At 39.3% G+C, this 15,301-nt stretch overlaps 1 protein-coding gene across 1 annotated transcript in view; it reads left to right on the top strand.

Moving 5' to 3' along the window:
- The window catches only part of LOC119551736, a 41,121-nt gene extending 26,020 nt beyond the window's left edge, over positions 1–15,101 (top strand). Inside the window, exons 3-7 of the mRNA XM_037861237.1 lie at positions 8,854–8,955; positions 9,883–9,991; positions 12,477–12,653; positions 12,730–12,843; positions 13,770–15,101. Coding sequence (XP_037717165.1) covers positions 8,854–8,955; positions 9,883–9,991; positions 12,477–12,653; positions 12,730–12,843; positions 13,770–13,909 — 642 coding nt within the window. The 3' untranslated portion in view covers positions 13,910–15,101. The remainder of the gene's footprint in view (positions 1–8,853; positions 8,956–9,882; positions 9,992–12,476; positions 12,654–12,729; positions 12,844–13,769) is intronic.
- Positions 15,102–15,301: the final 200 nt, after the last annotated feature.

Below are 15,301 nucleotides of genomic sequence, written 5' to 3'. Positions count from 1 at the left end.
TGCAACTCCTCTGCAGTGCGGCAGAATTCGCAATCGAAATGTTTTGTCAGGTGCGCGCCTTTGTCTCTATTAAAAAGCCCCCTTTTTTTAACTTGAGGAATACACACAAGAATACACTAAACATTTCCGCGAATCGTGGGGTTTGTTTTGTCTGCGCCTTCGCGGTCGTAAATTCACTTTGGACGACAATAAAATGCAGGAAACATTAAATAAATGAATTGCTTCCTCGAGCGCGAGCCTTTGTTTTGGTATTTTGCTGCAATTTTAATTTTTGTCGCCCTCCCCCCATTTCGCAGTGGTTGCCTTTTATGAGTTTTTTGAGTGGGGATGACAACGAATTAGTGGAGGCGAAATACCTTAAAGTTAAGCACACTCTTAATGCCTTGATTGTTAAATGCCGTTGACAACTTTCCATTAAAGTAATGCTATTAATTAAGAGACTTTCGAGCATACGGCAGACAAATCTGCCTCGCCAGAAATGGAAATTTCCTGGCGAATTTAAAGCCCATAAATCAAATGGCACAAACAGCCAGAAGTCCTTGCAGACACACACATGGGGGGGAAAAAGTGGGAAGAGCACTTCGAATTAAGAATTACGACACTCGAATGTGGCTGGGCGGACATTAAAATATGTCATTAGGGTATTAGTCGAGAGCAGCAGCTTAAATGGCATTTAAAATAAACTAAGCAAATACGTGTGTCCTGTGTCCTGCGTCCTGTGTCAGCCATCACCCAAAGGACCCTCCTAACCCTTTGGCTTTGCCAGTTGCACCCGGCTCATATAAATTGAACTAAATCAGCACTCGAGCAGCAGCAACAGTCGGAGCAAAAAGTTATGGTACAGGGGTAACTGGAAAAAGGGATTATCAGAGTGGGCATTTCACAAGCTGGGAAATAAAGAGCTTTTGCTAAAATATCCTATTCAATAATGGGATCGAATTCTACAAGTATATAGATATCTTGAACTATTATTAGTGCTAAAAAATATTATTTTAATTTAAATGTAAGCACTAAAAATATTTTTTAAAGATAAAAACACAATGCTCTCCCTAAAACCCAATTCCAAGCGAATATCCTTTTTTTTTGAAGTTCCCAAAGACAATGAAATGAAGTAAGTAAATAATTTAGGAGTAACTTATGGACATAGTAGCTAAAGCTAAAAAAAATCTTATATGCAACTCCCTTTTAATTAGTGCATAAATAAAGAAAGAACATTTTGTTTAGGAAACCTTAAAATTGTATCCCTAAGGGCCATAAATTTTTAATGACTTATAAATTAATCATCATGTAGTCACGTAGTATGTGTGGTACTCAAAAATTATAAATCTTATCATCTTAGTTTAATATAAATCTTTTTTCTGTCCCATGGATGGTTATGTTCCGCTTCAAGGACAATCACTGTAACCCATATAAGTTCGTAAAAACGTCTCTCGGCGACTTTCAGTTGACTTGGTTCTGTCCATGGCTTTTCCGGCTAAAGTCCCAATGCCCCCTGCCCCTTGACCTGCAGCCCCAACCCATTTAATTCCGCTTCCTCTGCCAATGCCGATTCCCATGTTTGTCCTGTTGCCCTGCGCCCGTCTGTGTGACTTGAGCACTTAATTACTTTTTAGATAAATTGTCGTTTTTAATGTCTAGACTCGCCTCCTGTCCCTGGGATGTTTTCGTAGAGAAAAGTGGCAGTAATTAAATGTGCTCACAGCATGCCTGGATTCTACGACGTTTCCTGACAAAAGGAGAATGCCAAAAGCTTAAATGCTGAAAACTCGAAAATGTTTGCAGGTCCCCAAAAAAAACCCAGCCCAGATAGAAGGTAATTTATTTATAATTCTCAAGGAAAATGTTCACCAATGCAGATTAGAAAATATAATTGTATGGCAGAGTGAGGAAAGTAGCTTCTGTTCAACCGGAGAAGACTTTTCCTTCGCTTGGCCAGATAAAAATACCGAAATTGGTATTTTATGAAAATTAACGCTGGGGGGGCCTTCGCCCTTCGAATCGGATAAGTCGTTTAGATAAAAAAGGTTACGCAAATGTTTAAGGCAAACAGGGCATCGCAGCAGCGTATAGGTATGCGTATATATACGAGCACATATAATTTGCCAAGTTTAAAATCAGATAAAATAGAAATTGCCCTTGTCCGAGATGTGAAGGCTAAACCGAAACCGAAAACCAAAAAACCAAAACCGAACAGAAACCATTTAGTTTTGCCTGCCAGCGGAGCGACAAAAAACAAACAAATAATTTAGCCAGCACAGTGATGAGGGTTGGCCAAAGGATAATACAGGATACAGGATACAGGATATGGTCGGCATCGCTCTGCCGGGCTTAATCAAAACAAACACATAATTCCTGAACAATCATAATTTTTGCATAGTTTCACCTCGGTTTGCGCCGCTCTGGAAATTCGTTTCACAAATTTCGCTCAAAATTTGGCACACACAATGTGCGAATGCCTGTGCTTTTGCATGAGTTATATTCCATTGTGGAATTGTTGGGCGAACAAAGTAATACACATTGTTGTTCCAGTTCCCCATTTTTATGTGAACTCTATGTGTTCCTCATTTTTTATTGCTCTATGTGTGTGTAGGAGCTTAAGGCCCTTGCACTCAAGTCGCACAACAACAAACAAACAAAAAGCAAGGACCTCAAGCAAACACAGACTTTTTTACACAACCACTCACACTCACACTCACATTCGCAGTGGCACAATGTTGTAGCTCTTTGTCGCTTAAAAAAACATAAAATATTATAAAATATTTTACTGCCAGGCTCGGTTATTGTTGCAATGACCTTCGGGCTCAAATAATATATGTATTTTTTAGATACATATATATATATATCTGTATCTTTGTGTCCTGGTATCTTTTTCGGTTTCTGCGTCTGAGTTTTTTGTTTGCTCAGCTGCTTTTACCCAATGGAATTACCACTGAAATGCGAAGGAATCGTTGAACTCTTAATAATATAATAATTTATTGAAGACCTCCGGGGTATCAGTTTTAAATAGAAATAACTTTGAAATGTATGCCTTAAGTTACCTAGTTCCTAGTTAGATTCTTTCAATACAAATAACAAAAAAATAAATGAAAGAAAATTAAATCTTTGTTTGTTGTACCTGTAAAGCTTGCCATTTCATTCTTTATTAAAGTTTCTTTTTCTTTTTCCTTTAAATTTTCTTTGTTCTGGCTTTGTTTCCAAATATATGTTACTTAAAATCAATTACTGTGATCAACAAGAAAGAAAACAAATAAATTCTTTGCCAGGGCAACATCTCCTCCATAAAATCACCAGCCTTGTCCACTCACAATTTCCATTTCAATTGGAGGACAACCATAAAACTGTCTATTTTAAGAAACCAATTTAATTAGAAATATCTTTGTGTGGGAGTGTGTCTACTAAATACACAGGACTAAGCTCATTATAGGACCAGTAGAGCAAACTCAAATGCAGCCACTTTGGGGGCGACGGTCCGAGAAGTTAATGTGGCTCGAAAATTGCCATAAACCTTTTTGAATGAATACAAATCATTATCACTTTGTTGCTGGCAGCCTTAACCGTAATTAAACCAACTCAGCTCAACTCGAGTTCAGGGGGGAAAGGACAGGCGGCCAGGACTCTCAGGAATGGCAGGACAATGGTCGTAGAGTTGTTTGCCAGCTAATAAGACATTCTGGTCGACAGCTTGATGGAGGAGGCCAGCCCACTTGGAGGGTCCTTTCTGGATGTTGATCCTGCACAGGGAAAAAAGTCAGGAAGTCAGTGAAAAAATAGGGCTTAAGAAATATAAATAAATATTAATTTTTAAATATTTTGGCTGACTTTGAGCTTATATATTTTAACATATTAAATTAAATATTTTTTATCTGTAACAAAAATATTGTATATGCTTTTTCCTCAGTGTAATCCCCCTGCTGTTGCCTGTCACAATGTTTATTAAAACAAATGTCCCGAACAAAGGGCTAAATTTGACCCAGATTTTTTGTGTTTGAGCAGGCATCTTGCGAGTATGCAGAATGGCTTCATCATTTCTATAAAGTTTTCTCTCTCCTCACGACAAAGGGCGTTAAGAGGTCTGACCCCAACCTAAAACAATTAAGACCGAAACCACACAGGGCTGGAAGTGTGAGGAGGTCAGAGTTCACTGCCGCGGCAACCTTTATGCCTGGCGAACCCCCCCCCCCCCACTCCGTCTCGAAAATCTTAATTATTTTAATTGCAATGCAATCATCAATGGCCGGGTCCCGAATATAATGCCAGCCCATTAAGTGTGAATTGTGAATGGGAGTGCCATGGTGGGCAAACAATCGCATTTCACGCAGGGCCTCCGCTGACAGCTGCTGAAAAGTAGGCTATGGTAATTTCCACTTCCACTTGAATTTTTCTTTGTTTGTCCTGCGGCTCTTATCAAAAGTAATGGCTGATTGTTTGGGCCAGCCCAAGGCTGGATGAATATGGAAAATATTGGTGGAAAATATTAGCATAGAGTTGGGTCTGTAATCCCCCCAAGGGCTCTTGGTTTGTGTTTATTAAATGAATGAGTAATGGGTCGGTTTCCCCTTGAAACTCCCTATCCAATCGGTTAATCCCATTAGGTCAAAGTTTCCTTTCCAACTTCCCAACACCTTTCCATCTAAACTTTGCTATATTTCCGAACTTTCTATGCCTCTAGTAGATTCCGCTTAGTGTGAGTTGCAATTAGTGTTTTCAGAGTGACTGGTTAATTATGCAGTAATTGCACTTAATATGCATTTCCGCTGAATTGAGCTCGATTTGAGTTTCGATTGCTCTCAATTACGTATGTATGGCGGCCGCTAAAAAATCAATTCATGGGTAGAAAAGTGAATTTAGTTGCAGGCAGAACAATAAAGTTGTCAACTCAAATATTTACTGGTACATGAAATTTTCAGGCAGCTAGTCAGGCAAACAGCACGACTCCAAATTGAGCGTATTTTCTGGAAAAAGTTCTGCGCTGTTTTAGGGTGGCCCCAAACTATTTCAAAGTAAAACTTTTGTAGAGTTTTGATTTTTGGCTTAAGATAATCTGCTTTGAATAAATATGTAGGTTTTTCTAAATGGTATTATATTCTGCTTTTGTACTTAAATAAAAATATTTTTGGAGTGTTGGCACAAATAATAATATTATTAAAAGCATACATTTTGGGTAAATAAAATAAATTGAAATAGAAATACCAGGGGTTTCTAAAGCTGGAAGACTAAGGGAACATTTTTTTGGTATTTCCTTGCATAGCAATCAAATTTTATAAAATGTAAAGCTGATTTCCCCGGGCCATCCCCTCCACCTGCCTCAATACTCGCCTTTTTTTAAGCCGAGTGCCAAACTGCACCCGCACATGAATATAAACACAGACGTTCATTTGTTCGGTCGGGACAAGTTGCAACCAAAATGGCTGCTGTTGCCGCTGCAGTTTCTAAATAGAATTTTATTAAAATCGCTTGTTAAAAACTTTTTCACATTGAAAAAGTTGTTGCTGCTGTGCTCTCTTTTTTTTCCAATTTTTTTTTTTGTTTTTTTGTTGCACAAGCTAGTTGCCCGCTGGGATTGTGGCAGAGCGGAAATTGGTCGGACAGCGGCACATAAAGCACACAAAAATGTGCGTCAATAGCAGGCAACAAAAACATGCAACATCGGGCAGAACAAAAGCCAATCAAAAGTTTTCAACGGCGTTGCCCAGCCAGGGGTAAAAAGCAAAGTAAATACAAACTTCGATGCAATCGGCTTGTGCATAGATTTAGCCACCAAGCCATGCAATTACCCAATCATCCGAACCCATCGAAGCCCCCAGGCGAATGCCACATCCTCCTCCTGCTCATCCTACCCAGAAATCGCCAGGAATCGTGCATATGGGGCCAGCTGTCAGAGATCGAGATCCCGCGATAAGTCGACATTTTGTGCATTGCCAGGCTAACCAAATTTACAGAAGAGGCTTAGCAAATAGTACTACTTAGATGTTCTTTAAAAAAAAATGTAATTTAATATAGATAATGAATTTCTAACAATTATATTATTATTTAAAGGAATAGTTTAGTAATTAAATAAGAAACCATTAAAAACATTTAAATTAACCATCAAACTACTTAATAAATTTTAAGAAACTCAAATATATTATATATATTATAATATAATATCTTAAAAAGTATACTATCACTATAAACTAAAACAATTTTAAAAATTAGAAATCTTTTTAGAAACTGCAGCCTTAAATACATAGATTTTTAACAGACTAAAATGTTTATAAATTAAATATTTTCCATATGCTATAACCAAAGAAAAAAAATTGTTAACCATTACAACTTTTATAAAAACTTCAACCTAAAATGAAAATATTAGGGGACTTCATTGATTAGTTTGAATTTTTATTGACAGTTAAAAAGTTTTGAACTTGCTTTAAGAGGTTTTTTTTTTATATTTTTTGAAATCCCCAATACTATTTGATTGCCCTGCACTGTACTGCAGATGGCCTACCTTTTGGGGAACTGTTGGCGGTACAACGTGGCAGACAAGTAGTTAGCATAAATTTGCCATAAATTTGCTAACAAGTGATTTGTGGTGTGTGCGCTGTAGCTTTTGGCCATAAGTTAAGCGTCACTTTTTATTTAGCATACAGTTGAAAAAAGGTAAAATGTAAACAATTATCTGCGTGCCCGCAGCTGCAGCCGCAGGAGCCGCAGTTCTCGCAGGATTCGCAGGATTCGAAAGGAGATGCCAACTTTCACACACACGAGGCACACACACACACATGCGTTGGCAGGACAGGCGGCTGAGATTTATGCGATACGCACACACATGCAGTCACATAAAAAGTCCTGCCAAAAGGGAAAGGAATTCGCAGGCTTTTGATTAATTGCCGCCACATTTTACTCCCCCTGATGGCTTCACTTGGCACCCTTTTCCACACCCCCAGGCATTCCGCTTTTCTTTTCTTTCGTTTTTTTCCCATCTCCAGCTGCTCGACTCTTGTGTTTTTCCTCTGGCTAGCTGCATGGTTTATTTGCAGACACGTAGCACTCGCACTCACAGTCGCAGTCCCTTTTGCCATCATAAATATCCTAAGAATCCTAAAAAAATACATATATCTATGTATATAGATATAGATATAGAGTTTTGTATGTCGTCGGTTGGCGTCGTCTAGGAGCTGCGGGCCAAAACGGAATTTATGCGCAATTTATGCCTCACACTCGGATTTTACTGTTACAGATTGTATTGAATAGATATATGGAAAGATTTTGCTAGCATATGCCGGCCAGAATCTTGATAATAAACGACTGCTTGCCATTCAATTGCAAATTTCGCCAACATTGAAATATTGTTTTCTTTTCGGTTGGACAGCCGGGCAAAAGTGCAGGAATATTATGTATTTCCTAAGCTGAAAGTTCGCTGTAGACTCGTAACTCGGGACTGGGATTATGATATTTGGTTGGAAGATGGAGGGAAATCCCACGACTCTCGCCATTTTCCATCCTCCAATGCTGCTGCTACTGCTGCGCCACATTGCGTATACGCCGCATTAAACATTTAAGCACGGAGAATGTAATTCGTTTTTATTGGCAAACGCAGCTGATTTAACAATTTCTCTGCCGTTCAACTTAATTTCAAGTTGCTGGCTCTCCTGTGTGTCGTTTTTTTTTTTTTTTGGATTTTGTGGCAGTTTCAGTCTGAGTTTGCAGCGCGCGTGTGTCAATATTTGCTGGGTAAAATCCTCGCAAGAAAGTTGAAAGTAACTGCTCGCCCTGGCTCTTCACTTCGTTATACGTTATTTTTTGTTGGCCAATAAATAAAATCCTTATCAATTGAAAATTGATTGATACACGCGCTTAGGTGCCTGGGCCTGATCCTTTGCAGCAGCAGCTCCAAAATCATCATCTTTGCCAGGCAATAACCCCATATGGACAGCTAATAGATGTGTTGCCAGAAAGTGCAGAGGAAAAAATGGGGAGGGCATTATTCTAGGCCACTAAAATATTTTCCCATTATTTTAGATTTTTTAAAGCTTTGTATTAGTTATATATGATAAATATTTATTTATTTATTTATTATTAAAGATAGAGACGTTTACAAAACTAGACTAACTTAGTTGGTAAAGCGCTGGCAACAAGGTCTTCGGCTTTTAAGGTTAATGATATTAAGATATGCTATATTTACTTTGATATCTTGGCTGTGAAATATTTCATAAATTTGTTTAAGCTATATTTCTCTCAGTGCTCGTGTTCGTGCCTACATCATCAGCTAGAAAAAAGTGCGAAAAAAATAGATGACGAAATGATTAATGGTCATTTAAGATTAGCTAAAGTCACATTCAGACACACTCAGAAAAGGAAAAGTGGGGGAAAATGAAAAAAGGGCGAGGGTGCCAGGGACACGCCCACCATTTGTTGAGGGGGGGCGTTTGGTTGGGGGGCACCGCCCATCTGTTTGTTTGTTTGTCTATTTACAGTTAGGTAGCCAATTTGAACTTTGAACCCCGGATCAATCAATCTGCTATTATGTTTATTGTTGCTGTTGTCGTAATTCTTACACGTAATTGCTTTTTGATTTTTTTTTTTTGCCCAACCGCTTTGTATCTGTGTGCCTTTTTGAAAATTGCATCATCATCAAGTCGTTGTCATCATGCTAGTCCCATCTTGATGGATTGGCAAACATTTGAACAAGACAGTGAGAGGGCTCGGACCCATCTTCGGACCCTGTCCGGATGGGCATATGTTAAGTATTCGAGCCCCGAAAAAAAACGGGGAGTCCTTGAAGCCAACGAATCCATTGTATTTGGCTAATGGCACCGCCCTATCTCAACGCCCAACCCCCACTAACCCGATCCCAAACCATCCATCTATTTTTAGGTATCGTGGATACGCAAAAAGGATTATCATCTGCTTACGGTCGGCTTAACAACGTACAGCAGCGATGAGCGGTTCAGTGCCACGCACTTGAAGCATTCCGAGGTGAGTCCTGTGCAAAGTAATTTGCATTGCTGATGGGGCGAGAGGAAAAGGGCGGGCAAACGGGGCTGGGGCTGATTGCATCGGATCGGAGACCTGCATACGAAATTATATGCCTCACACTTTGGAAAAAGTCACGAAATGGTTTTACAACATTTTTGTTGCTACCCAAAATCGATTTTACTTCTTCTGCAAGGAATAAATACGTTTTTTGGATATGAAAGAGTACCCAAAATAAATTAGTTGACTTAAATATTTATGGATTAAAATATTTTCAATACAAAAATTTAAATAAAAGTTTTTTTACATCACTGAATATTTAGCAAAGAAATAAAAAAGAGCACAAATATAATATATTTTTCAGTAAATAAATATTTATATCAATAATGCATATATGCATAATGCACATAATAAAGTGGTTTTAAAATGTTTTAATTAATTACCCTATTTTTATAAGAATATTATCTTATAAAGACAAAGGAAGTATTTATTTATATGAAACTCTATTAAATAGTAAATCAACATTTTTTATTGTGTTATTAAACATTTTGAATTATTTATTGGATTAAATATTTATAAAGTTTTGTATTGTAACTAAAAATGTTTGATGATAATATTTAAAAAATATCGATTATTTCTTAGTAAGCCGAGTAAAGATTACCAAATTTTGCCAGTGCACACTACATCTCTACATCTCCTTGCCTCCTGGTGAATATTTGCTGCATTGTGAGCTTTTGCGAGGCCGACCATCGAATAGCCGATACGTGACAAAAATTCAGTGCGGAATATTGCAAAATATTTTCGCAACTGCAGCGCAGCAAATTGACTGCCAGGCGGGCCAATGTTCATGTCTCCGCCTGCCCGATGTTCTTTAATTCTAACCATTTTTCTGGTCTCTGTTTTTTTCCACCTTTTTTATTTTGCCTGCAGGATTGGACACTGCAAATCAAATTCGTGCAGCTACGTGATGCCGGCGTCTACGAGTGCCAGGTGTCCACCCATCCGCCCACCTCGATCTTCCTGCACCTGAGTGTCGTCGGTAAGTAGAGGCCGGAATTGCCTCAGTTACGGCTCCGATTTTGGGTCTACGGTTTCAGATTTCTAGTTTCCAGTTTCTGGTTTCCATTTCTATTTGTGATTCGGCCTGGGCACTGGTGATTTTCTATAATTTCACGCCTTGATGGGTTTTCTCCTGCCGAGTAAACAAATGCCGGTGAAAAGACTACCGAATGAGTTCTGAGCCCGGTTAGTTTTTGCCACATTTTCGTTACGTTCTGGATGCGCTCAAGCCGAAATTAGAAATGTCCATATGCCAAAGGGGGAATGGGTTGGTTATGGGTTTGGGTTTGGGTTTGGGTTCTGGGTTCGGGATAGAATAGGGGGTCAGGCCAAAAAAGGGGTTAAGTTCGGTTGGGGGGGGGGTCCCTTAAGTTCCGAACGAACTTTGTTTCGGGGCAAATGGCAACGACTCAGCAAGTTCTCAACTCATCGCGCTGTCCTTGGCTAACTGACGCACATTATTCTGAATTTAACAAACAATTTACTTTGAATGTGCTGCGCCTAATGGCCTTTTCTGCCCCTTGAACCCGCTCCATCTTGGCAGCTACCCCAAAAAACAAAGCCACTCTCTTTGGCCCACATACATGGAAACTGATGTGACAGGCCAGCTACAAATTTTCCTATTTTCCTTGGGAAAGTGGAGCTGCGAAATGGGAAATGGGAACTGGGAACTGGGAACCGGGCTGTCTGCCAGATGTATTTCATAAATTTGTAGGGCACTTTCGGCGGGCTCTGAGGGAAACTGATAACTGTCAGGGATAGATGCTAACCGATTTAGTCACATGATAATAAAGGATTTGACTTTGACTGGATTTGACCCCCATGGAAGCTGAACTATAAACTTTGATCCCAGCTATCAGCTAAATATATTAGGTTAAAATAGCTTTGGCTCATTATTGTTAAAGACATTCTTACATTAATATGGGATAGGATTTTAAAAGAGGTGATAGTTATACCCGTTACTCGTAGAGTAAAAGGGTATACTAGATTCGTCGGAAAGTATGTAACAGGCAGAAGGAAGCGTTTCCGACCCCATAAAGTATATATATTCTTGATCAGGATCACTAGCCGAGTCGATCTAGCCATGTCCGTCTGTCCGTCTGTCCGTCTGTCCGTCTGTCCGTCTGTCCGTCTGTCCGTCTGTCCGTCTGTCCGTCTGTCCGTCTGTCCGTCTGTCCGTCTGTCCGTATGAACGCTGAGATCTCGAAAACTATAAGAGCTACAATACTGGGATTTGGCATGCAGATTCCTGAGATTCCTGCGCAGCGCAAGTTTATTTCAAAAGAGTGCCACGCCCACTCTAACGCCCACAAACCGCCCAAAACTGTGGATCCTACAGTTTTGATGCTAGAATAAAAATTTTAACTGAAATGTATTGTTCTCATCAATACCTACCGATTGACCGAAAAAAATGTTTGCCACGCCCACTATAACGCCCACAAACCGCCCACAAACTTCAAAAAATCGTAAGTATGAACGCGGATATCTCGGAAAATATCAAAGATAGAGAAACGGGACTTAAGATTTAGATTCCGTAGGCTTAAGCGCAGCGCAAGTTTGTTACGCGAATATGCCACGCCCACTCTAACGCCCACAAACCGCCCAAATCTGTGGCGCCCACAATTTGTATGCTAGATAAAAAATGTTAACTGAAATGTATTGGTCTCGTCAATACCTATCGATTGATCTAAAAAAAGTTTGCCACGCCCACTCTAACGCCCACAAACCGCCCAAGCCTGTGGCGCCCACAATTTTCGTGCTAGATAAAAAATTTAAACTGAAATGTATTGGTCTCGTCAATACCTATCGATTGATTAAAAAAAAACTTTGCCACGCCCACTCTAACGCCCACAACGCTTAAATCTGTCTACCGCCGGTAGGTGGCGCATTTGCTGCTTGCATATCTCCATTTTCCTTTGGTCCCTTTAGCTGAGTAACGGGTATCTGATAGTCGAGGTACTCGACTATAGCGTTCTTCCTTGTTTTTTATTTACTTTTGTATAGGTATGGCTATTGTAGTTTACTTGGTTGTAAAATCACTGTATTTATGATTCCACTTATCATGCAAAATAGTAAGTTTAAAAAGCTTTGGCTCAATATTGTGGGGAATATTCTAAAATCAAGGTACCTTAGGATTTTGAAGTATGTAATGGTTTGGTTAACATTGTGGTTCACTCAGTTGAAATATTAGAATAGTTATCATCAAAAAATAATAGGTTAAAAAACTTATTATCGTGAAACTCCTAAATAAAAATTGGGTATGATGTTTAGTAAATGATAGATATATTGTATGTAGTTTATCTGGGATTGTACTTATAGTTCAGTTACCTTATAGGACATCAAAGTTGGATAGGATATTTTTATAACTGTTACTTAGGTATTCCTTGTAATATCTGATTGTATTCAACTGAAACGCTTATCGATTGTAATTTTTCCTCTCCCCCAATCCAATATCGATTGGTTAGAAGCCCGCGCGGAGATCACGGGTCCTCCGATTCGATACCTAACGCCCGGATCAACGCTGCGCCTGCAGTGCCGCGTGGTGCAGAATACCGAGGCCTCCGAGTATATATTCTGGTATCACGACAACCGCATGATTAACTACGACATTGATCGGGGCATTAATGTGTCAACGGAGCCAGGTGAGTGCTGGTTACCCCCCGTTTTTCAGCCCCTTCTCACCGGTCTTAACCCTTTATCGACTGCTGTCCGTTGCAGACTTTCAATCATCGGAGCTTACCATTCAGCGGACACGACGCGAGCATTCGGGAAATTTCACCTGCGTTGCCAGCAACACGCAACCAGCCAGCGTCCTGGTGCACATCTTCAAAGGTAAGTCCTCCACACAATGGATGGGATGAAATTTAAAAAGATTTTATTCAGGAAGAATATAAAACCCACACAGGAAATCGATATTTTCCAAACTAAAATTTAAGTCCAATTGACAGCCTCACTTAAAGCACCTTAACTCTTGATTTATTTGTGCAATACATAATATTTTCCTTTATAAAATATTCCCACTTGTATGGCAACCATAAAATAATGATTAAATGAACTGTGGAATTAAAAAAACCCCTGCTTTTGGCCTGTGCACAATCGAGTTAAGCCTCGCTCAGTGCCAGAGAAATTTCAATTATGTCCGCCAAATGAAATTACAACTTTGAATAAACAAAGGACTGCTCATTTGAGTATCTGTAATATTTGTACATCTGTATCTCGGCAGCTGCATCTGTATCTGTATCTCTATATGTATCGGTATCCGTATCCGGTGGCTCTTTTGCAGTTCATATATCAGCCGGTTGCTGGTTGGTTTCGTTTGGCTAAGAGGGAAAACAATAAAAGTAATTTATGAAAATTACACGGCCGCAAGCATGTGGATTAAAAATGCTCGCGCACGGTGCGCCAGAGCAAACCATTTGGCGGGCAAACTGCCATTAAAGCAGGGCTATAAACACAAAAAGCGAAAGAGACGGGTAGAGGGTAAGAGAAAGAGACGGCTAGTGGGTGAAAGAAAGAGAGGGGAGACAGAGGACAGAGGCTAACACAAACAAAGAGTGCCCACGTAGTTAGTGCCAGTCATAATTTATAAGTTTCTGGCGCGATGAAGCGACGACGCTCATTAGCATTTTGTTGGTTAAGCTCACACTTTACTCCTTTCACCGTGTGCTCATGTATACATTATACTATATATGGGTGTTTTTTTAATTAAATTTTTGTGCAAATTTCATTTTCATATTCTCCGGATTTCTTTCCTGCAGGCGACAATCCGGCTGCCATGTATCACGGTCATGTGGGCGGTTCCACGAAGACAATGCAGTCCCAGCTGCATATGATTATGATAATCATTGCCAGCGGCTATCGGATATTCCACACGAGTGTATATATGAAGATCGTGTAGATGGGTTAAGCGCCCCCTGGCGAGCATTTGTAACTACGACATCGGCGGAATCTGCTGGATCTGCCCGGTTATGGAGGCCCTAACCTAACATTAGTTACTTCTAATCCTAAAACCTTGCTAACGGCATCTCCCAACATACATACGTACTACCCATACACCTAAAGCCTAAGCCAAAACTATCAGAAAAAGCGAATCAAACTTAAGAACCCTATCTCTCTCTCCTTATATAGCATACAGGTGTGCATGTATTATAGTATACAACACTCTCCTTTTATATGTATGTTATGTATGTGTGTCCGTGTGTGTTTCGTTAATGTATAAGTGTCATACGTAGCCACACATGTATTATATAAAGTCTAACTTTGCAGACTAGTAATGCAAAATTAAGGAGAGCTATTTCAAGGATCCCGATAAAAATACAAAAGAAAAACCCGTAAATCCGTAGTTTGGATCCTGGAATTGCCAGCGAGCTCAATATTAAGAACTGACGTGCATTTTCAACCTAGAATTCATATTTTTACAAGTCCCAGTCTACGATTAAGTACTTAGTTTCGGCCACACACAAAGACACTCAATCATTTACGATCTGATTTATGCTGCATTGTACAGACAACCACTTAACTGATTAAAATGGATTTAGCTAAAGGAATTTCGGTTTTACTCGAGCCACTGCTCCACGGCGAAACTTTCAGAATTAAGCTGTAAATAAATTATTTGTTAAACTAAAGTACATAAATAAACTATTACGTTTAAGAGTGGCCATTGGTTATTTGCCGGATGTGTGCAAACAAATTTAGGAGTGCTGCATGAGCTGAAGTCTATAGTTAAGCATTGCAACATTTGGCAAGAAGTTGTTAATCAAAATGGGATAAACCGAAAACAAGAAGCGAACAGAGTAATCAAAATAAACTAATTGTCTAACATAAGGGATATTTAGCAATTTTTAATTAGTGGACATAACTTTTAACTGTCTTAGCAATGTGCAAATGCAAAAAAAAACATTGGCAAACTACTAAGGAAATGGAGATTGATGAAAGGAAGGCTTCCAATGATTGTGTGTAAATATCGATTTGTGCAGCTGCAGAGATAATTTCTAGCCCTTAAGTCTGTGTAGTTAAATGTAACGAAAATTACCAAAACCAAAAAGAAAAACATAAAACATAAAACAAGAGAACCATCATGGGAAAACTGAACAAATAAAACATAATAAAATTATGCAAAATACAAAAACCAGCCACTTGGAGTCTTGATTAATGCGGGAAGTTGGAGTGGTGTTTCTTGTTTTTTAAAGCAATTTCAGAGTGCCATCTGGAGAGCAGCGCAGTTCATTTCATCGCTGGGCTCCTTGACTCGCCTTTCTTTTTCGAGTTCCCGAGTTAATAAAACCGAATT

The sequence above is a fragment of the Drosophila subpulchrella genome, chromosome 2R (genome assembly GCF_014743375.2).
Source record: "Drosophila subpulchrella strain 33 F10 #4 breed RU33 chromosome 2R, RU_Dsub_v1.1 Primary Assembly, whole genome shotgun sequence".
In the NCBI taxonomy this organism is placed as follows: Eukaryota; Metazoa; Arthropoda; class Insecta; order Diptera; family Drosophilidae; genus Drosophila; species Drosophila subpulchrella.
This window is presented reverse-complemented; position numbering and strand designations above follow the sequence as displayed.